At 60.0% G+C, this 22,154-nt stretch overlaps 1 protein-coding gene across 3 annotated transcripts in view; it reads left to right on the top strand.

The window, feature by feature from the left end:
• The first annotated feature begins 4,111 nt into the window (after positions 1 to 4,111).
• GSE1 (Gse1 coiled-coil protein) overlaps positions 4,112 to 22,154 on the top strand; it is a 102,552-nt gene continuing 84,509 nt past the window's right edge. For 2 of the 3 annotated variants that reach the window (XM_045533728.1, XM_045533731.1), the window contains exon 1: positions 4,114 to 4,808. In XM_045533728.1, the coding sequence (XP_045389684.1) occupies positions 4,772 to 4,808 (37 nt within the window). In that variant the 5' untranslated portion in view covers positions 4,114 to 4,771. Of the gene's footprint in view, positions 4,809 to 22,154 lie in introns of all 3 variants that reach the window. The other variant, XM_045533730.1, reaches the window with a different exon arrangement.

Genomic DNA, 22,154 nt, shown 5'->3' on the forward strand with positions numbered 1-22,154 from the left:
TGCTGGGCAGCTATTTTTACTGTGTCCAGCTGACTCTCTTGGCCGGCGGGCTGTCCCCGTGCTGTGGCAAAGGCAGCCCCGCTAGAGGGGGTCTGGGGACCCTCCATTTCGAAGGTGCAGATGGCACGGGGTTGGGGGGGGCCCTGCATCTTCAGAGTGGGCGTCTGGGGAGCTGCGTGCCGCCTCCCCCTCCCGGGAGGCAGCCCCCTCAGCCCTCTTTCTCATTGACGATGAAGTGATTCTTTTTTCCACGCTGCGGGGAACAAGGCGTCAGGGCCCCATTCTTCCCTCTGACCTTGGGTCGCCTTGCAGCCTGGGCCGGGTGGGTCTCTCGGGGAGGTGCTGGGCCTGTGGTGTCCCCAACCTTTGAGAAGGGCCACCTGGAGGCTCAGTGCTGGGTGGTCCAGCCTCCCAGTTTCCTGCCTTTTTCCATAAATGACTGACTCCTCTCCAGAGCTGAGCTGAGAGAGGGAGGGAGAGGGTGGTGCCACAGCCTGGCTCTTGGGGAGAGGGGCGGGGTGGAGAGAGACAGAGGGACATCGTGCCAGGCCCTGGACACCCGCAGAGGAGGCGGGTGGCTCCTCTGGGAATGAATGCTGCAGTGACGGATTCCAAAGCCACAGCCAAGCCACTAGGGCCAGCGGGAAGGGAAGATCAGTCCAGCTACCCTGTTCAGCCACATTGCGGGCCTGGCCGACAACCGGGCCATTCCACGGACAGCCGGCCCGGGAGGCAGGCTGCTGGGCACGGTTGGGGCGGGGCTGGGGGGCGCTTGATACTTTTTAGCTGTTTTGGCATCAGGTCACTAGCTGTGGTGTAGCCACCCTCCCAAAGTGGATCTCATACAAAGGTCTCTGTCACCAGGAAATGTCACTAACCTACTTTGAGATGCCCAGACCCCGGGCCAAAGGAGGTTCAGCTGTCACTAGCCTCTCAACAGCTCTCCTTCTTCCCAGGGGTGTGGCTAAAAGCAATTAGGGCTTGGCCCAAGCGTTTTAAGATAATTCCATGCAGGCATTAGGGGAGATGTTTGCCTTTGACTGGGAAGCCAGAGGGCAAGCAGGGCTGCCCCGGCTCTCTGGGCCTCTCCTCCTAGTACTACCCACCACCCCAAGCCAGGCCCCTCCCTCAATTTCAGTCTGGGGGACCCGGAGTGGCTGTGTCCAAGGGCCTGATTGGAACTCCAGATGAGAGACCCTGTCCCCCATTCTCCCAGAGCCAGCGGCCTTCTCCACAGGTGGCTTCCAGAAGGCAAGCTCCTTTCTGGCAACAGCTCCCCCACTGTAGCAGGGGAAGGGGGGCACCAGCAGATTGGGGTAGCACCCCTCCCTCTGTACCCTGCCTGTGATTGGCCCATAATTACAGGTTTATTGCCTGTACAGCTATTGTGTAATGACATGTTTGCAAATTAATTTTTATGGCTCCTGCCATTAGCATATACAGTAGAGGAAGGTTTAGTATTAATTACTACTGTTGTTCGTGTAATCCCGGAGAATTAAAAACCAATAAAAGAATGACAACAGAAGCTGATAGTTTAGGGTCTTTTAGCAAAATAGTTTTATTTTTGTTCCCCAAGTAGGATCAAAGATTTTTCCAAGCTCGTGTAGGGGTTGGGGGGGGTGGGCAGCAGCTCCCCCAGACGGTCTGCCGCCCATCCTGGCACCCCGCCCCCAGTCCCAGAGGGGCACAGACTGTGTAGTATGCGGGTGACAGTGGGCGATAAGATAGGTGGGTGGGAGGCGAAGCGGAGGCCTGGCTGCGGGGTGGGGGACGGAGCGGGCAGGTGCTGGACCCCGACCCCGGCGCTGCCCCCTGGCAAGGCTGGCGGGCGCACGGGAGGCGCGGGGAGCGCGCCGCCGCCACGAAGCTCCGGAAACAAAGGGCCGCCGGCGCCAAGGGCCTGGCGCGACCTCCGGGGTCAGCGCGGGGCGGAGCGGCCAGAGGCTGGCGGCGCGCGCGGGCGGCTGGTTTCCTCCAGGTCAGCAGCCCTGGCGCCCTCGCCGGTGCCCGCGCGCGCTCGGCCGCCCGCGGGGAGGGGGCGCAGCAGGGGGCTGGCGGATCGAGAGCCGCCGCTCGCACCCCCAGCGGCCGGGCCCTGGAAGCAGGCGGCCCCGGCACACTGCACCCCCCGGGCCGCGGGCGGCGGCGGGGAGGAGCGCCACCCCTCCCTCGGCTCCGAGCGCTCCGCCCAGCCCATTTAAGATTTTTCGGGCGGGAGGACGCGGGTTGGCGAGTGGCACGGAGGGGTCAGAAGGCACGCCGGGCCCCCCCACGTCCTCCAAATTGCCCTCCAGAGCTTTCCTCTAGGGTATAGTATTCCGGCAGTTCAACTGTCATTTGAAGCCGCCGCGTTTAGCAGGGACCCCGGGGCTGCCGCTGGGGACCCCTGATTTACGCAGTGGTTGGAGAGCGTTGGCAGGAACCCAAGCCTAGCGTGACCGCGGTGCCCCGCAGTGCTTACCTGCGGGCTCCGGTCTGTTCCTCAAACCCTGATTGTATCTAGGGTCAAAAGGTGACCCCTCAGTGTCACCAAGTCGTGATTCCGGCTGGTTGTGCCACCGAGGGGCCCTACAGGAGGTGAAAGGGCTTGGAAATAAATTGTCACATCAAGCAGCAGCTTTGCAGCGTGCCCACAAGGCGTGGGGGGGGGGGACGTGGGTAAATGGATCCTGTCTCTTTAAAATCGCTGGGCTGGACAATGAGCGCACAGGATGTGGTTTGGCAGCAGGGTTTTTTCCCCTTCGATTTGGGGAATTATCACATGGGGCCTTCTTGAGCTGGTGTGAAAGAGAGGCGGCGTGGGGAGGAGAGATACAGGCTCCACACTCAGGCGCACACGCTCTGTGCAGTTGATCGTTTCCTTAAACCAAATTAGCCGGGGCTGCCGTTACTATGGTGCAGCCGGGCTCGCAGAGTCCCAGTAATAGCATTTATTAGGTCTGTTTGCCTGGAAGCATGCCTTCCCGGATCCGATAATGCACCGGAGCAGGGCGAGTGTGGGGGACGGCAGCAAGCATTTGATTACACTTGCAACAGGGATTTTTAAGGGGTGGAGTGCGGGGTGAGGGGGTGGAGAGGAAAGCAGGCGGGCCAAGCGCTCGCCCGCGGAGCTAGCCGGGCCGCCGGCCTGTGCGTTTCCGCAGCCCCGCGTGGGTCTCACCAGAGGCAGCCCAGCGCCCCGGGGTCACGGCTTGGGGATTCTCCTCCCGGTCCGGGCGGAGGGTGAACTCTCGGCTCCCGCGGCTGTCAGACGTGGGTGGGGAGGCAGGCAGGGAGGGCGGGCGCACGGGCGGGCAGCCAGAGCGCGGAGTCGGGCAGCCGGAGGGGGGCCCGCAGCCGCCCGCTGTTTGCAAACGGCCCCCGCTCTGGGGCAGGGAGAGCGCCCCGCCGCCGGCAGCAGCGCCTTCCCGGGCGTGCGGAGGGGAGCCCGCGCCCCGCGCGCATGGCCCCGCCGCCCGGCTCCTCGCGAGGGGAAGCTCGCAAGTGAAACTATTATTATCGCGCTGCGAAGCAGGGAGCTCCTGGAAGACGCCGCGTAGAGACGGAAGGAGCCGCCGCCGCCGCCTGCAGCCGCCCGCCGCTGCGCCCCTACCCTTTCGCTTTCATTAGGGGAGACAAATCTGCTGTCAGCCAGCCAGCTTTCCAATTTACCGATAATGATTCTTGCATGAAAATTGATCGAGGGGCTCTCCACCGCCGCGCGCCCTCGCCTCCCCGCGCTCCTCCTGCCTCCTTCTGCTCGGGCGCCCGAGCCCCGCGAGTTCCTCCTCCTCCTCCTCCTCCTCCTCCTCCCGCCACCCCCCCTCTGAGTCAGTGGTGGGACGCCGGCCGGGGAGATAACCAAAAAGGGGGGGAGGGGTGGCGAGGGGGGAGGGGAGCCAGCTCCCCAGCCTGCTTCCTCCTGCCCGGGACTTGTTTGCAATCGCTGCCTCTTTTATTTACGAGGAGAAATCTCCCCCTCGGTACTTCTTGGCTGTTTGGGTATTAATTTTCTCCTCTCCCCTCTCCCGCGCGCCCCCTCCCCCGCTCCCCCCACCCCGCCCCTTCTCACCCAGTAGCTAAGGGGAAACAAAACAAAGCCGATTTCTCCTTGGCAACCAGAGACACCCCCCCCTCTCGCCGCCCCCCCCTTCCTTTTTCCTTCTGGTTCTGAACGTGAAACCCTGTTGGAAACAGGTCTCTTGACCCTCGCCCTTGACATTCAAATGGCTGAATGGAGGCGAGATTGCTGCTCGCGCGCCTTGGGGGCTGCCGCCGTGCCCCCTCCTCTCCCCCTCTTCCTTTCAAATGAGTAATCCCTGACGATCTCAACCCCCCAATTTCATCCCCCGCGCCCCCCCTTTATTTTTCTCGCGTCCTCTCCGCTCTCCCGCCCGCTCCCGCCGCCGCGCTCCCCCCTCCTTTTTGTATTTGCATCTCAAGTCCAAAAGGCAGAAAATACGCACGCGGCGAAGACGCGGGGCGGCCGGCCCGTCCTTGCTCGTCAGTTACCTCGCTGCGGATCTGCCAGGGCCGAGGAGGCCGGAATGGCCCGGGCGCCGGCCGGAGACGGAGCCTTTTGATCATCTTGGGGGAAGAGAAAAAAAAAAAAAGGACTGAATTTTTTTTTTTTTCCGTCGCTCTTGGGATCGCTCTTCTGCCTTTATTTTATTGTTTTGGACATTTTTGAGCGCCGTGGCTTGGACAGTGCTTTTTGTTTCCTTGCTGGGTTTCAATCTATTTTTTTCCTTCTTCGTCCCTCTCTGGCCACTATGGAATTCTAACCTGAACCATGTTTGGATTGAAGCCGCCTCTGTATTACTTACCAGGTAAGCGAGCCGTGCGCCTCCCCAGGTCCCGCGCGGCGCCGGCGCGCCGGGGACCCTCCCTCACCTGATCGCCCGGACCCCCCTGGCTGGGGCGGGCGGCGGGTCCGCCGTGCCCCCCGTGCCCCCCGCGGGCGCCGCAGCCCGGTCCCCCCGCCGCGGTCCAGCCCACGCCGTGTGCGCCCCATGCGGCGGGGAGCGCCCACCCGGCCCGCCGCCCCCGCCGCGCCGCCGCCGGGGCTTGTGCGTCTCGCTCCTTTTGTCTGCCCGGAGCCGGCTCCACGGCGGCGGCGCGGCGAGCGGCCGAGCCTTCCGAGGTGCGTTAAGCACCGGGTGTGAAGTTACTTTCCCGCAGGCCGCCCCGATCCGGCAGCTGGCCCCCCACCCCCCGCGCCCCAAGTCCTGGGGCTCGGTTCCCTGTCCCTCCAGCCACCCCTCTGCGCGGGCCCTGCACCAGCGTGGCCCGGCCGCCCCCCGTTCCTGCTGGGATTCCCTGGAAGGTTTTGTTCTGCCGAGGGCGGAGGTGGGGGGGCGGCCAGGGAAGCTCGGGAGGGTATTTGGCGTGGCTTCCTGTTTCCTTAACCTTCCTGCGCGCTGACAGCCGCTGGCCGTGTAACTTTCTGTTTCGGGGCACGTCGCGCTTTCAGCCCCAGAGGGGAAGGGAGGCGATGACAGCAGAGGGTTTGGGGGGGCCCCTTCTGATTCACCCTATTTGTACTTCTGAACCTTGAACGTGAGCGACGTGGCCAGAGAGAAGCTGGTGGGCCAGGGCTTTATGGCGAGGGAGGGGAGAGCCAGTGGTGATCCCTCAGGGCCCACCCCCAGGGGCCTGCAGCCCCCCAGTGTCCCCTGGGGCCAGGGAGTAACCCCCGGGGCCTGCCCCAGGTGGGGCCACGTGACCGCAGGTCAGGAAGGCTGTTCTGCCCCTGACCGCTTGTTCTAGGAATGAGCTGTTTTCAGTTTTCCTTCCTTCCTTTGAGTTTACCTCCCTTGGGCTTTGACACACAGTCCCCACTGAAGCTGGGGTGTCCATGGGGTGGGGAGAGGTTGAGGTGCTGTGGAGAGCAGAGGGGAAGTTCCTGGTTTTCTCATGGTGAGGCTTAAAAATTCTGCAGAAGAGGCTGCCTTGGAGGTTTATTTCTGAATTGTTTTGCTGGGGAAAGGTGCACGTGGCCGGGTGTTGGGTTTCAGGTTTTTTTCTCCTCTGTGTTCAGAAGATCCTGTCACTTTTGCTGAGACTCCCACACCACCCTGGCGTCCCTGGGAGGAGGTGGGGGGGGGCAGGGCAGGACCCAACTCCTTTGGATGTGGCCTTCGTTGTCCTGACCAGCGGAACGTTTTCACGGATTTAAAGGGCAGGGCGGAGGGTCGCCAGAGTCCAACTGACTTCTGAAAAGTAGGAAAGACTTCTGGTGTAGACAAATCTGTGCATTTACTCTTTTTGAGTTTCTTTGTGGCTGCTTCAGTTTCCCAGCCCTTCCCAGGCATAGGTTTCCTGCTCGGTGTCTATGCCATTTTTATGGGAATATTCCTCTGGGTCTCCATTTCATTCTTGATCTCTTTTTATTTTTATTTTTCCTCCACTGCCTGAAATGCCAGTCAGCATAGCAAGCTCGGCTTCCCCTCCCTCTGCACGTCCCTTAGCAGATGCAGCCACCTTAGGACTGGGAATCCCCAGTTTACAAAAAGGCTGTGACACGAGGGTGAAGTCCTGCCGCTCAGAGCTGTCTCCACCATGGGCAGGAGGATGCACAGTGAGGGCTGGTGCCTGGTGACACTCACCACAGCTCTGTAACCCAATATGCAGCAGAATGCTCCTGCTGCAGCTGAGGTTTCTGTTCTGCCTCCCCCCTGGTCTGTGACTTGGGGACAGCAGGGAGCTTTCTTTCCTCCCTGTATCTCCTGCCCCTCCCCCCAGCTCTTTGCACACCCCCCCATCCCCCCCATCCCCCCCCAAGACGCTCAGGACAAGCAAGCTTGTAGCAAGAATGAATCTTCTTAAGTACAGGGCATCTTCAAAGCGCAGGTGTTTGTAATCTATACCCCACTTCACCTGCCATTGGGTGGCTGCTGGTGCATATTCATTCATCAGGTGACCGATTTTCTGTTTACACAGGGAGCCTCGGAAAGAGGAGGAGGAAGTGTCAGGCTAGGAAATTCAAAGCCTTTAAGGAAAATCAGCCGGGGCTGGGGTACAGCCCCCAGCAGGCAGGCGGGGGGAGGGGGGGGCCGATAAATCCTGCCAGTCCTGATCTCCAGAGAGATTAGGAGAGGTCAGAAGTGTGGGCAGGTCAGGGCACAATTGAATCTCAGCCTGGGCTTGAAGATTTCCCCCACTAGAGTATTTGTTTTTTAAAGCCCTTACTGGGGTTTTACACTTGGTTGTCTTAGTGTGACATGCAGTACTATTGCTTCCCTGGGCTGTGGCCCTGTCCTCTTGAGCGCCGTGAGGCCTGCTTGCAAATGCTTTGCAGACTCTCCTGTTGATCTCAGTTCCCCCTTCTGAGATCGGTGCTGCCGTCTGCCCATTTCACAGATGAGCAGAGTGAGGCCCAGAGGGGCTCAGCGATTTGCCCAGTTTGGAAGTGGTAGAGCTGAGACATGAAGCTGCTGTCGCCCACCACACTGGTGTGGGAAGGAGGGGCCTGGCGTGCCTCGGGCCTGTGGTCTTAGGCGAGAGGCAGAGGCCTGACACCCGGGTGCTCTGGATCCAGATCCCAGACACCGCAGGGAGCCAGGTCCAGAACCTGCCCGTCCAGCCACGGCCCGGGGGGCGGCCCACAGTGAGGCCGGCAGTGCACCGGCTCCTCCTGTTTTACAGGTGAGAGCACGGAGGCCGGGCATCGGGGTGAAGTCCTGCTCTGCCTCTTCCCAGCCGTGTCCTTGGGCAGGTGACTGACGCTCTCAATTCAGCCTCAATTTTCCCATTTGTCAAGTGGCATCCAGAATCGCGTCTCCCTCAGTGTCAGGGTAAGGCCGGGGTCGCAGTCGGCAGCCCTGTTGTAAATAAAGTTTTATTGGCACACAGCCACGCCTGCTCTTTTATGTCTTGTCTCTGGCGGCTTTCACAGGGTCGTGGCAAACTTGCGTCTCTGGACAAAGACCATATGGACTGGCCGAGCCCGGGATGTTTATTTGCGGTCTGCCCTTCGCAGACAGTGCGCCCCCACCCTCCGGCGTGAGGGATGAAACGAGCGAATCTTCAGGGGCGTGGAGGACAGTGGCTGGGGTGCAGTTGACACTTAGTGAGTGACTGTGATGATAACAATGACTGTTTTGTTATGGGCACTATGACAGTTATTAAGGCGGAATTATCCGTAGAAAGTCACAGAGCGTCTTAGCGGGGACTTGAACTCAAGTCTCTGGGCCAGGCCTCTCGCGCCGTGGTGCAGGGTCTGCCCTTCTGTGCCGTTTCGCTGGCGGGGGGACTGGGACCCAGAGGATGCTTGGTTGGCAAGGAGGGCAAGGTGCAGGCACACGTGCCAGGGGAGATGGGGGTGAGGGGAGGGTGCGGGCAGGTGGGAATGGCCTGCGCCTAACTGCAGATGGGGTCCCTTCGCGAACTTTCCTTTTGTGTGGGCACTGCCAGCCCCGCGGCCGGGGACTGTGTGTCCCCTTTATGCCGGACTTAGTGCCAGACCAATAGTAACAATCATAAAAGATAATAATAATATTGGTACCACCCGAATAGGTTAAAAAAAATAATGATGAGGGCCAGGGGGTGGCTGCTTCTTACCCAGCACTGGTGTCGTGCCAGACACAGTGAGTGCCACTGTTAGTCCTCGGAACAAGTCTGGGAGGTTGGGCTACTCATACCCCACTGGACAGCTGAGGAAACTGAGGCACGGAGAGGTTTGGGTCACACAAGCGGTAGGTGGTGCGGCCGGGCTCTGACCCCGGGCAGTCTGGCTCCAGAGTCCCTGCTTGATAAATATTTGTTGAGCGCGAGGGAGAGAGTCCGCCGTTGGTATTGGCGGCGGCGCCCTCCCGGCCTCTTATCTCGTTCCTGGCATTTGTGGAGGGACGGACTCCTCAGCTGTCAGTTGACCCCGCCTGGCCCCGCACTGAACTCTTGGTGACCCCAGCCCCCCCCTGGGATGGCTGTCCACTGCCAGGAAGGATGCTCCCGGCCCTCCAGTGAGGAAACTGAGGCCCAGGGAGGGCCGGGGCTTGGCCCACAGCCGTGCAGCCTGCTGCTGGTGGCACTTGGACCCTGGGTCTCCCCTGGAACGTTTTCTCTGCCCTGCGGCTGGCGCAGGTCATTGACAGCTGGTCAGGCCTGGCCTGGTCCCTCTCTGCACAGCCTCGGAGGGGCTTGCCGTGCCAAGAGCTGGGGTATCCAAAGAAGTGAAGCCAGGGCCGGGCGGCCTGGGGGAGCCGCTAGGTGGTATTTTTCACCCCACCCCCAGAATCCTTCCAGAAAGTCGTCATCATGCCTCAGTGTGGGGCTCTGCCCAGGCCCCGCCGGGCCGGGAGGTGAGGCCCTCCAGCTGCTGCTCCCCTCCCAGGGCGCCACTCAGCAGCCGGGGCCGGGAGGGGTGCCCGCAGTTGCCAGCTGTGCCCAGGCTCATGCCCAGCTTCTGGCTTGTCACAGCAAGCCGTGGGGTCGTAAGGAAACCCATGGCTTCGGGACAGGCTCGGGAGCCACCCCAGACCCGCTCTGGGGGCAGCCTGGGCCTAATGGGATCTGAGTCGGGTAGAAGGAAAACGTGGCTATTTCAGTTGTGATTGAGAAAGCTGCTTATTTACAGCTCAGAAACTCAGCGGGGACAAGCATTTCGGCTCCCATCTAGCACTTTCCAGGCAGTCACTAATTAATCTTCTGATACCCCTGAGAAATGGGGAGGGGCCGCCACGTTTCCATCTGTCGGCTGGGAAAGCCGGGGGCCCTGGTGTCCCAGCTGCGGCCCAGCCCTGCTCCGAGGGGCCTGGTCTGGTTCCCACCTCCCTGCCCAATTTGGTTCTCATTAAGATTCTTTCTTGCTTAAATGTGTTGTTCTGACGCCATGGGTGGGAATCTGATACAGCCCCGCTGGAAACACTCTCCCTGCTTATCTTCCCGACTCTGGAGGAGTCACAAGAAGTTTTCTTTGTGCTCTGGGAGCAAATGGTCATCACGATACCTGGATTCCGGCCCGAGGGTGCACAGGGATGCAGTCCGTCCTCTCTGCAGGAGAGAGCGCGGGGCAGGGGGGCAGCCGGCCGGGGCCACACGGCTCCCAGACACAGCCAGCGAGGGGGGAAGTGTCTGTACTTGGGGGGGTCTCTGTTTCCAGCCCGGTGCCCATGTCACTTGTCCTTCTTCCCCCGGGATGTGGACACCCACCAGGCTTCCCTCTCACCCACAGCAAGCGCGACCCGGTCGTCTGGTCTACCCTGGCATTTTGCAGCTGAGAAATGAGAGGTCAGGAGACCTTGCTGGGCCTGTTGACTTCAAATGCTTCTCCACAGACTTTTGGGGACACTGGGGTGGTAGAGGCAGCCTCTTCGTCGACAGGGGTGCATCCTATCCTACTGTGCTTTGCAGAAAACAGAATTAGACATTTATAACCCCTCAGGTAGGTTTCTAGGAGGGAGGCTGGGATCCCTCCCACGGATCCTCGGCAGAGCAGGTCATGACGTGGTCTCCTTGGTGGTCTAGCCACGCAGTCAGTGGAAATTTTTTGAAGCCACGGGTGGGGGGGTTTGCATTAGAAGGGAAGAGGGAATTTGGGGGTGAGGGAATAAAAATACACGAGGTGTTCTTTTTTTTTTTTTTTTTTTAAGAGCTCCATATAGATTTAAAGTCCTTTTGTTAATTTAGGAACATAAAACTGTGTGATGTATAGTGTGGTTTGCTCGTAAAATTACTAAGTGTGGCATATTTAGAGCTGTGAAAGCTTGGGGTAAAAGGGAAAAAAACCGGTGAGAATTTTCTTACTAGTCTTTAGGGGAAAGTGCTTTTTTCCGGCATTCTCTGCTGCTGGCAGCCCGGGTGGGGCTTACCAGGCACCGCCAGTCACAGCTGTGCCGGGAGGGGTGCCGGGGGGGCCCCCGGGTCTCGCCCCTGGAGCAGGAGCCCACCCAGTGCTGGCGTCCAGCCCCTGCCTCCAAGGATCAGTGTCCGCCCTGTCCTTTGCTCCCTCCCTCCCGCAGCGAGACAGGAAGCGCCCTCTGACCAGGCCTGGACCGCTGCCCAGTGGGCATCTGGCCACTTGCTTAATGGCCTGCGGGGTCGGGAAGTCATGGAACTTTGGACTTGGAAGGAACTCAGAGGTCAGACGGCCAACCCCTCCCCTCCTCTGGATTCGGTGGTCTCCTGGGGTTACCGGGCTGGGCTCTGCTGCCTGGGTCAGACCGGCCATGCCACCGCGGACTGTTAGAATGTTTCTTTTTGCAGGAACACATGCATTTGACCTAGTTCTGTTCTCTGGGGGACTCAAAACAAGCCTGCAGCTCCCAAACATCATCCCTTCAGGCCCCACCTGGGTGCCAGCCACTGCACGGAGGTCACCGGCCAAGGGGCAGGGAAGAAGGAACAAACAGGGAGCGAGAAGAGTAAAGACGGGGCTCTGGAAACTGCCAGGAGTGTCCTGGCAGAGGAAATCTAGGAATGCTTCCTGGAGGAGGTGGCACTGGAGGCGGGCTTTAGAAGTATAGAGCTTGGGGTGTGAAGCTGGGTGGAAGGAGGTTGGTAGAGGGAGAAGGAATGCATAGGAAGAGGGGAGCTGCTCCTGAGACAGCGTTAAGTTCAGGCGTGCTGAGCCCTGGATACTAGGCTGTCCCTATCCGCGTGGTGGTGGTGGTGTGGGGGGCACGGACTGAACAATCAGGGTGACCAGGGCTGTGCTGAGAGGGGTGGAGAGTTTTCTGGGCGTGAGGAGGAGGCAGCAGTTTGGTTTGAGGTGGGGGAGGAGGCTGTGTGCGAGGAGGCCGCAGGGTAGAGGTGACATGTGAGCTGGCCTTGCTACTCTGGGGTGAACCCCCACCCCTCACCGGTGGGGACTTGGCCGGGAGGGCCACCACGCCTGCCCCGAGTCCTGGCAGCATCCTCTAGTGGCAAGGCCCATCCTTGAGAGAGGCCATGGGGACTGTCCCAGAGGGTGTCCGACAGCAGGGCCCCTTCCAGAAACCGAGGGCCCTGAGAGCAAGCTTGCACAGAGGGGGTCACGCTGTCACCCGGCAGCTGTGGCTGGTGGGGGCAGCGGTGAGCCCGGCAGGGGTTGGGGGCTGGGGGGAGGCGGCCTTCACCTGGGCCTCCCTGGAAGGGCAGGAAGGAGGGTTTGGCGAGGCGGGGGTCAGAAGGTGTGGGAGTGAAGCCGGTGGGTGGATAGGAACCACATTTTGGAGGGTCTTGAATGTCATAGGGTCAATGACACACGAACTTGGTGCTGTCACAAGTGGGCCGCAGCCCAGGGTTTTAAGCAGTGAGTTCACGTATGTATTCAGCATGTGTTTCCCGTGTGCCCGGCACATGGAGACGCAGCCAAGAAGCCCCCGAGGGCTGTGCCCTGGTGAAGTGTCTGTCCCCACAGTGGGCACAGGAGGCTCCCGTGATGTGAGCTCTGGGGAAAAACAGCGACAGGGAAGGGGCGGGGGAGCCGGCGTGGGGGTGGAGGCTGTTGACACGGGGTGACAGGCTGTGTGTTCGCCAGCCCTCTGGGGACTGTGCTGCCCGCCCTGTGGCCTTCTCACGTGGCCTCCACCCCCACCAAAAACCAAACCGCTGCCTCCTCTGCACGCCCAGAGCCGGGCTGCCCTAGTCCCCTGACTCAGGGTCCCCAGGAGGTGTGGGAAGGGGGTGTGGGGTGACTTGTACTTAGGCCAGGCCCAAGGCTGAGAGAGGGTGTGAGGAAAAGCAGGAAGGGTCCCGGATCTCCGGGGCTGCACTCCAGGAGGAGCGGGGCCCCGACAGCCGGGGTTCTTGGGGTGTCCTTGCGGGGTCTGCCTGCAGGCCTTGCTGGTTCAAGGTCAGCAAGCTTTTCTGATGCTGCAGCGCTGCCTAAGCAAGGGACTCGGGTCAGAGCAGTGGGCTCCTTCCTGGCTGTGTGGCTCTGGGCAGGTTACTTACCCTCTCTGGGCCTTAGTTTCCTCGTCTGTTAAATGGAGCCAACAGTGCTGCCTGCCTCCTAGGGCCGTCTGAGTGAGCCGGCGAGAGGCGCCGGCCAAGTGCTGCAGGGCCACTGGCTGCAGTGACCGTTGGGATTAATAGTTCCTGGCTGTGCTCTGTGCTGCCCCCGTCTCTGGATTCCAGACAGGCGTCAGGGAAGAGAGTCCTTCCCCAGAGACCCGGCCGCGTCACGATGGAGGTGGTGGGCCGGGCAGGCAGGGCATCGCTGTGGGCCACCGTGGGGCCTTCGAGGAGCTCAGACCCCCGAAATGGCTGTCAGCCAGCCGGGGCCCTTCGCAGCACCCTGCTCACACGGTGGCGAGTTCTAAATAAATAAAGAAGGAGCGGAACCTCCCTGGTGAGGTGGCGCGGGCCCGGCCCCGCTGCCCCCACGTCAGAAGAGCTGCGCTGGGTCAACCCGAGGCCTTGAGGTTCGTGGCACGGAGGGCGTCGTGGGCCAGACCACGCTCTGCAGAGAACTTCATCATCGTAGATTTCTCCTTCAACCTCCCCACCCTCAGAGGATTCCAGTGTCACCCGCCAGCGCCAGCAAGTGACAGACCCTGCAGCCAGAGCCCCGAGCAGACGGCACCTTGTCTCTCAGACTCGGGGGCCTTCTTTGAACTGGGCCCGACACTCCCCTCCCCTTGTCACTCTTGTCCTATAATTCATTTAGGATTAGCTTTCAGACCTCCCTGCCAGTCCTAACTTCGGTCGTCTTGGTAACTGTGTCAACCGTTTGCTGGTTTCCTGTGATTATCTGACAAGAGAAAGGGGGGCCGGCAGAGAACATAAAGGAAGGGGAGGAGGAGATAAAGCGGGGTCTTCACTGAACTGCTGCGGAGGGCGAGGGGGCAGGGCCGCAGCTGCCTGGGGGGGTCACAGCAGCCTGCAAGTGTCATCAGCATTTACCTTAGATCTTCAGGGCCCAGGGACAAGGTGTCACCTTCGTCCCCCCACCCCCACCCGGTTTCCCTTTTGGAAAGTCTCACTCATAGGCTAATCTTAAGCCATGTTTACTTTAGCGCCAACGCAGGGTGCCGGGCCATGGGTGGGCCGGTCACATGGCCAGTTGGGGGCTGATGGGTGGGTCTGCAGGGGACTCCCGGGGATGGAGGGAGACTTCATAAAGACACATGTGGTCATAAAACACTGTTTTATTTTGCTCCCAGATTCCACGGGCCAGGAATCCGGAATGGGCATGGTGGGCTGTGGCTGGTCTCTGGTCCGCGGTGCCCGGGGCCCTGGCTGGGAAGACAGGAGGGGGCGGCGATTTGCTGGCCTGAGTCTGGAGTCACCTGAAGGCCGTCTCTGGCCGGACGCTCAGCGTGGCTGGGGCTTCCTCACAACATGGCGGCCTGGGCTCCAAAGGCAGGTCCCGGCTCCCACGGAGGAAGCTGCGTGGCCTTTTGGGGCCTAGCCTCGGACGGCCCATGTCGTCACACCACATTCTGTTGGGTACAAGTGAGGGACGAGCCCACCCAGATTTGTTTGGAGGAGAATTGGGCTCTACTCCTTGAGCGGGGCACAGGAGTGTTCTAGAAGAGCGTGGGGCCTGGGAGATGTTGATGGTGTCTTTCTGGAAGATGCGGTCAGCCACACACACTGCACCCGCCCGCACCCCCACGAAGCCCGCGCGTCCAGGACGGTGTGGCGGTGCCTAAGGCGAGAGAGATGGCATCCTCCTCCAGGGTCCCTGTCTAGAGTTTCCTGGAGACGGAGGCGGGAGCTTCGAGCAGAGGCCTCGGTGCCCTGGTGGGGCCGCCTTCGTGCTCACGGGAGCCCCCAGTGTCAGGTTCTGTGACAGTGACAACTCGGGTCGTTTCTGAAAATATAAGGGCGTTGTTGCTTGTCACGGGGCAAGACCGGGATCCTTGGGAAGACAGGAGTGCCTTTTGGGCGAGCTGCTAATGAGCTATGTCTGATTTTATGAAACTCCATGGTAAATTATTAATTTGGGCCAGAAATGAAAGTGTGGAACCGGATAGGCTCATGAATATTCATGGCAGATCCAGCGTGGGCTGGGTCGGTGGCTGGAGCAGGCAACCCGCCCGCTGACCCAGATACGGGAGGGCGGGCTCCCGGGCGGCGGCCCCTGGGAAACCCTGCCCTGTGCTCCCTCAGTTTCCCCGTCCTGGGTGGGGCGGACAGCTCACAGCTCATTAGCACAGTTGCAGCTAGACCAGGGCCAGGGCTGCGACCAGCTTGGGACTGGGGTGGCGGGTTGGAGGGGGAGAAGTCAGGGGGTTCTTGGCCCCCCAGGTTCACAGCAGTCCGTTCCCGTTGTGGAGTCGCTGTAGTGGTGATCCCTGCACAGAAAGAGCCGGGAGCCCCTTCCCCCCTGGCCCCGCTCCCTTTCAGAGCCTCTTGGAGCTCAGTGCTGGGGACCCCATCGGCATGAGGGTCCGTTAGCAGGTGTCTCCAGTTCTGGAAAGTGACCAGTCAGCGTGACTGCGGTTACCTTCCAGGTGGAGCGTGGGGGAGCCGCGGCCCACGGGCGAACCTGCTCAGAGCAGTGAGCTGGCATCTGCAGCGTGGTCCTGCTTCTCCTCTGCCCCCGACACGGCCCAGCCTCCTAGCACGGGAGGGAAGGCCCTGGCTAGACACCTGCCTGCCTCACCGTCTGCCTCCCGCTCCCCCACGCCTTTGTCCAGGCCGAGCTCAGAAGTCTGGAAACCTTTCCGGACTCACCCCGTTGGGACTGGGTCTCCCCACTCTGTGCTCCCAGGTACACAGTAAGCAAGCGGGACCTGCCATCGTGGCTGCTTGTCTATAGGGAGCGTGGCTTGGTGGCTGAGCTCGTGGGCGCAGAGGCCGGGCAGTCAGGTTCAGATCCTGGCTCTGCCTTTTCTCCTTGTGACAACTCGGGCAAGGTACTTAAGCTCTGTGCCTCAGTTTACTCATGAGGCGGCTCTGGGCATTCAAAGGCTTTTACATTCCAAGTGCTCAGTGTGGTGTCCCGGGCTCTCAGTGAGGGTTTATCAGCTACTGGTGTGATCGTCATTGTCACCTTCCCCCTGGGATCGGAGCTTCAGGGCAGGAACGCCCCGGCGCCCCCGGGTCATGCCGACACCGGGTCTCGTGTTAACGTGGGCCTTTCCCGCTTCCTGGTAACCGATGATGTCAGTTTACACCGCCCGCAGTGTCGTGCCGTGGGGGAGGCTCGGAGGCCGCACGAGGCCTGTGTGGGTTTCCTGGGTCTCTTCGGGGGGGCTCTGCACCTGCCCTCAGCCTGGACAGGCCCGTGTATCGCAACCCCGGAGACCGCCTCTGCCTGGAGCCGAGGCCACTTCCCGTCTGAGCCCCAGTGGGTGGAGGTGGGGGTTTCAATCTCACCTCTCGAAGGAGGAGGACAAAGAAAAGCGACATTTCTGGCGGCTTCCGGGGTTAGAGCCGAGATAGGAACCACGGCCCTGGGTTCCCAGGCTGAACTGGCTTCTCAGAGCGGCGGGTCTCCAGGGCTGGGCAGCCAGATGGGGTCGGAGGTCGCTTGCCCGAGTCCCAGGCACACGGGCTGGTTCCAGGGCCTCCTCCAGGGCGGGGGAGTTCTGCGTGGCCTTGGCACTCGGCCAGCGCTGGCCTTCGAGGGCCTTGGTGTTGGGGAAATCCTCAGAGCCTCTCAGCGTGTGAGGCCGCCACACCTGTGCTCGGGAGACGGACTGCTCAGGGTGGGAACGACCTTGCCCTGACCTGCCTCTGCCGTGGCTCTCGGGGGCCTTGATCGTCCTGGCACTTGACCCTGGCCTGCTGAGGGGCCGTGGAAGGCATGTGAGGTTTTATGTGGCTTATTGAAACCAATCGCTCCACCTGCCTGGCTTTTCATCCTGATTTTGATGCCTTTGACTCAGGGCTCTGTCACCTCCCGGGTGCCGGGCTCTGGGCAGAGGCAGCGGCGGGTCAGACCGGTGGGGCGAGCTGCGTGGGAGCAGCAGCCAAACGAACAGCCTGCAGCCGGCTCTGTTCTCCTCGCCCAGTTTGGAAAGAGACGTTGGCTTCTTGCAACTGCAACTGCCAGGGCAGTTCCTGAGCACCTGCTGGTGCCAGGCCCGGGAGGGGCCGGGGGGGAGGGTTGAAAGTAAGCCACAGGTCCTACCGTGGAGGCGCTCGGTACCTGTGGGGGGGGGTGTGCTCATTGGGGAGTGGCCTGACTGCGGGTTTCTGAGGGCTGGAAGGATACAGATGACTCCAGGCACTGGGAGGAGGATGGAAAGTTCCCATTTGGCTGGCGTGATCAGGGAGGACTTCCTGCAGGAGGTGGTGCTTACAGCAGATTCTGAAGAGTTGGTGGGTTTTGAAAGGGCAAGATAAAGGGAAGTGGGAAGAGGGGAGAGGTTTTCATCTCTGTGTGCTGCAGGCTGGGCGGTGAGCTCCACTGACCCGACCCGGACTCTTGTTAAAGGGCGGGTTCTGGTTTGGTGGGTCTGAGGGCGTCTAACCAGCCCAGTGGGAACTTCCCTCCCTGGGGGCCGGACTGAGAGTCACCGGGGGCTGGACCTGCACCGCCTGATGTAGTAGCCACTGGCCACATGTGATCATCAGAGCTTAAAACTAAATTAATTAAAATAAAACAAAACCAAAGCTTCAGTTTGTCAGCCACCCCAGCCTCGCTGTAAGCGCCCCACTGGGCAGCACACAGACGTTCCCATCGTCACAGAAAGTTCCACTGGACGGCGCTTCTCTCGGCCACAAAAGATGGAAGGCTGGGCCTGACCCTCGGAGGGACGCCAGCCAGGGCTGGGGACAGTCACTGGGTCTTCTCGGGGAGGCTCTCCGGACCCTAGAGGGGCTCCGTGCTGCGTTTGGGGCCACAGGAACCTGGAGGGAGGGACCCAGCCGACCTTTTGACATCAAGCACAGGAGGGCCTGAGGCCCGGGGACAGGGGACAGGGGAGGGGCAGCGGAGCTGTGGCCATGGTCAGGCTGGCGGAACGTCCTGGGGGCGCCGGGCCGGGAGGAGCAGGCAGTGGGGGACATGTTTGGGGTCTGAGAGAGCAGGCAGTGGGGGACATGTTTGGGGTCTGAGAGACGGTGGCAGTGTCTGTCTATGAAATGGGGAAGTGAGCGGGGGGTGGGGGCAGAAACCACCAAGTGACAGTTTCGTGAAGGAAGGAGTGGTTTCCACTGTCACGTGGTGTTGGATCTGGGGACCAGGTGGACCCGGAGAACAACAATGCTAGTGCCTAGTGGCACACCCCCCTCCCCTGGGCAGTGTAGGCACACGGGGCGTCACCCTTCTTTTCCAGAGCGGGTTAATGATGTGCCCAGGTTGGCAGGGCGGGAGGCAGGCTGCCCTGGAACCCTCCCTGGGTCTCTGAGGGCTCCCCGCGCCCTGGGGGGCCGTGCTGCTACCGGGCCTCAGTGGCGTCTTCCCGGTGCTGGGGAAGATCCGAGAAAGGGGAGCTGTGAGATGTCAGGGTGCTTTCCGGAACGGAGGTGGGGCCTCCATCTGTCCCTGGAGGCAGCCCACTCGGAGGGTCTGCCGATGACACTTGGAGCGCCCGAGAGAGAGGAGCCGCACACGCAAAGGCCTGGAAGTCCAGGGAACTCGGCCTGGGAGGAGGAGGTTTTGATCACGTTAGAGAGTTGTTCCTGGTGCAGTGGCGTCTGCTTCTGGGGACACCTGAGATCCCAGGCGAGGACTTTAAGGGGCTTCTCATGGCTTGATTCATCGAACCCTCCCTACCCTGTCAGACAGGAAGTGTTACCACCAGTCCCAATTACTGAGGAGGAGACTAAAGCACAGAGAGGTTAAGTGACTTGCCCAAGGTCACACAGCTACTAAGTGGTGGAGCTGGGGTTTGAACCTTGACGTTTTGATTCCAGAGGCAGTTCTGAGCCCCCTGTTTCCAGCCTCTCAGTTACCGCCTCTCCCCCAGGATCATGGCACACAACTGATTCGAACTTAGAGGCAAGAGCCCCACCGCAGGGTGACAGCTCCCGCCCAGCGTGTGACATCACCCCCAGCTGTGACACCTCACACAGGTCCTTTCACCTCCTGGAGTCCCAGTGGTTTTTTCCCCGATGACTGAGATAGTAATTCACATAGGGTAAGAGTCACCCTTGGAAGTGTGCGATTCAGCACATTAAATTACGCTAATCCGTTCACAAAAGTAGACGCCCGCCATTGCTGTGTAGTTCCAAGAGAACTTCTCGTGTGTCCAAGAGAAACCCCCCCATTAGCCGTGTCTCCCATTCTCCCTCCCCCAGGCCTGGCAGCCACCCCCCTCTGCTTTCTGCCTCTGCGGATCTGCCTGTTGGGGACGTTTCATACAAATGGAATCATGTGACACGTGGCCTGCGTGTCCGGCTTCTTTCGCTAGCGTCACGTTTCAAGGGTCATCCATGTTGTAACGTGTATCGGTGCTTCATGCCCTTTTACAGCCAAATAATGTTCTGTTGTGTGGATGGACCACGTTTTGATCCGCGCATCTGTGGGTGACGTTTGCGTTGCTTCCACTTTTAGCAATTGTGAATAATGCGGTCATGAACGTACGTGTACCCGTTTTTGTGGGGACGTATGTTTTCATTTCTTTTGGGCGCGTACCTAGAGCGGAATTGCTGGATCGTGCGGTAGCTCTGTGCCGAACCTCTTGCCGGAGTGTCTCCCTGTGCCTTGGTTTTCCCAGCTGTGAAATGGAGCCGTGTCCTGGGGACCTGCTGTTTCTCTGCATTAAGTACCACTTTACTTGGAAACTCTTGAGCTCAATGGTGACTTTGTAGGTGCTGTTAACAGTGACACCAGGGCCCATCAGAGTGGGTGGCCAGCAGGTGCCCTGGCCTCTGCCAGTCTGTGCCCTGGACGCCTTTCCCCCGCTCTGGCCCCTGGTGGCTCAGACTGGACTCAGTGTGAGTGAGTGTCCTCCCTGTGTTTCAGGGGAACTTCCTAGGAATTCAGGAGAAATTTCTCCAAAGCTGAATTCCTTAGAAAAAGAGACCAGGGCTTTGGGTAACAGCTGTCACCCTCCCTGGGTGGGAATCACAGGAGAATATGGGTGCCGGGGGGACATCCTGTCAGCTCAGCCTCTGGGGGCCTGGCCTGGGAGGGGCCCACTCCCCCCCACGTGGTGGGCGCGGGGGCTGGGCCTCCCGTCTGGCTCTCGCCAGCAGCCCCCGGAGCCGGAGTTTTTCTTGGAGGGTGTCCAGCTGGTGCAGAGCTGGCTTGGCCCGGCGCTCTTGTGGGAGAGAAAGGAAGCTATTGAGGGCCGTGGAAGTTGTAAACTGGATAAATGACCCTCGGTAGCAGGCACCCAGAATGCTTTTCCTCAGCTCTGCAGTGGGAAGCCAGCCTGGGAAAATCCCAGTGTCCATGGTTGGGCTGCTAGCCCAGAGTGGGCAAGTGACTTGCCTGGGGTCACGCAGCACGTTCGGGGCCTCGCTAGGTGGGCTCTTCCCGACTCCAGGCTGCGCCTTTCAGCAGCTCCCAAAGCCGGCCCTGCCCTCTGACACAGCCTCTGCTATCCCATTAAAGCCCGCGGCTTAGTGCCTGTGCGTCAGCCGCAGCCCAGCTCCTGGAGCCTCTTGACAGGGCCCCGGGGTCAGGAGGCCACAGCAGTGACCTTACAGAAGGGATCCAGAAGCCACACACTTCCCTTCCGGGTCCCTCCGCCCTGCCTCCAAGGACACCCGGGTCACGATGCCAAGGGCCCGAGAGGGCACAGGTCTGGAATGTGGCACATGTGTTTTCCGGAAGGCACAGAGCCAGTCTGCCCGCTTTGAGCCCTGCTGGGATTTGGGTGGGTTTCTCCCATGCTTCAGGCCCCCTGCGTCTCCCCTCCCAGCTGCAGCCAGGGTGAGAGCCAGCCTGGCCCGTCCCGCTGCCCCGGCCCCGGGGGGCTCCTTGCCGGAGCCTGCCCGGTTATCTGTCCGGATCCGCTCCCCTGGCAGGCAGGGGATTTAACCCCACGCGCCCCCTTTTGAGATGGAGCGAGCTTGTCTCCACACCCTCCCGACAGGGCCGGCGGCCCCCCTGCCCCGCCAGCAGCTTGCTTAAAAGGTTAATCCCCTCGCTGTGTCGCGGCTCCCGCGCCCCTCTCCCCCGCCCCCGGCTTTTACGCTCCAGTTAATTAAATGTGGCTGCCTATTGTCAGAAGACAAAGTTGGGTATTTATTACACCTTGGCGCTCCAGAATGTCAAAGGCGCACACGGTTTGAAGAAATACTGGCAGCGAATAAGGCCGAGCATATGTCTGCAGGGCCGGGGCGGGCAGGTTGCAGCCACCTCCGCGACCCGACCCGCCGCTCTTCCAGCTCTGGCTGTGGCTAAGTGCATGTTTACTGGGGGAGTTCTGGCAGGATCGCTGGGAGATCTATTATCCGGCATAAACATCCTGGTTCCGGAGATTATTTCATTGGAAGGAATTAGAGATGCTGTTAAAATACACACAGACCCTCCTCGCGTCCTGCGGGTGTCCTGCGGGTGCCGTGTCCCCGTGGCTGGGCCCGGGGAGCGGGGACTGGCTTCGCTCTCCGCTCCCCTGGTTTCTGGTCTCCTGCCTGGGCTTTTAGGTTTTATTTTTATTTTTTCACTTGGGCACCGCAAAAGCACACGGCTAATTGCGATTCTTTTTTTCATGGTGGGGGGGTGGTGAAGCGAATATGGATGTGTTCATTTTATAGGGTTTTTTTTTTTCCTCCCCCTTAATAATAATGCTTTAAAGATGTTTGACATCTGTAACCAACAGCTGGCATCCTGTTATGGAAGAATGTCCTTTTATTTCAAAGCAGGTTGAACTGTCATTAATAGTATAATTAGGTGATTATCACTATATAGCAGAAAACTGCTTAATTGTAGAGATCGCTTTTCTAGGATTCCAGTCTTTTTATGGTTATATTTGTTTTAGCTGTTTGAATTTTCATTATATTTTGGCATTTGGTGTGTTGCCTCGGTTTTTTTTGTTGGGTTTTTTTTTCTGTTTTTTTTTTTTTTTTCCCTTTCTGTTTTTTAATGTGTCTGACAGCTGTCTTCCGGAGCATTTGGTCCTGAAGATGCTCCTGGTATTGCAGCCTCCGCAGAGGAGTGGTACCTGGAAGAGGTTTCTCGTCCTAGGGCCCTGGTTAACCCATTCCGTGCCGGGCCGACTCCCACAAGAGCAGGGCCAGGAATGCCAGGTGTGCTTTGATTTATCTGATCTCTCTGTGGGTAACAGTATGAAATCAGACATTTAACCCTGGAGCTAAGGTTGTCTGTTAAGAGGCCACTTTTACAATGCAATTTATTTTTATGGTGCGTCCTTAATACACAATATTACCAAATGCTTCTG

Source organism: Lemur catta, chromosome 20, assembly GCF_020740605.2.
Source record: "Lemur catta isolate mLemCat1 chromosome 20, mLemCat1.pri, whole genome shotgun sequence".
NCBI classification, from domain to species: Eukaryota; Metazoa; Chordata; class Mammalia; order Primates; family Lemuridae; genus Lemur; species Lemur catta.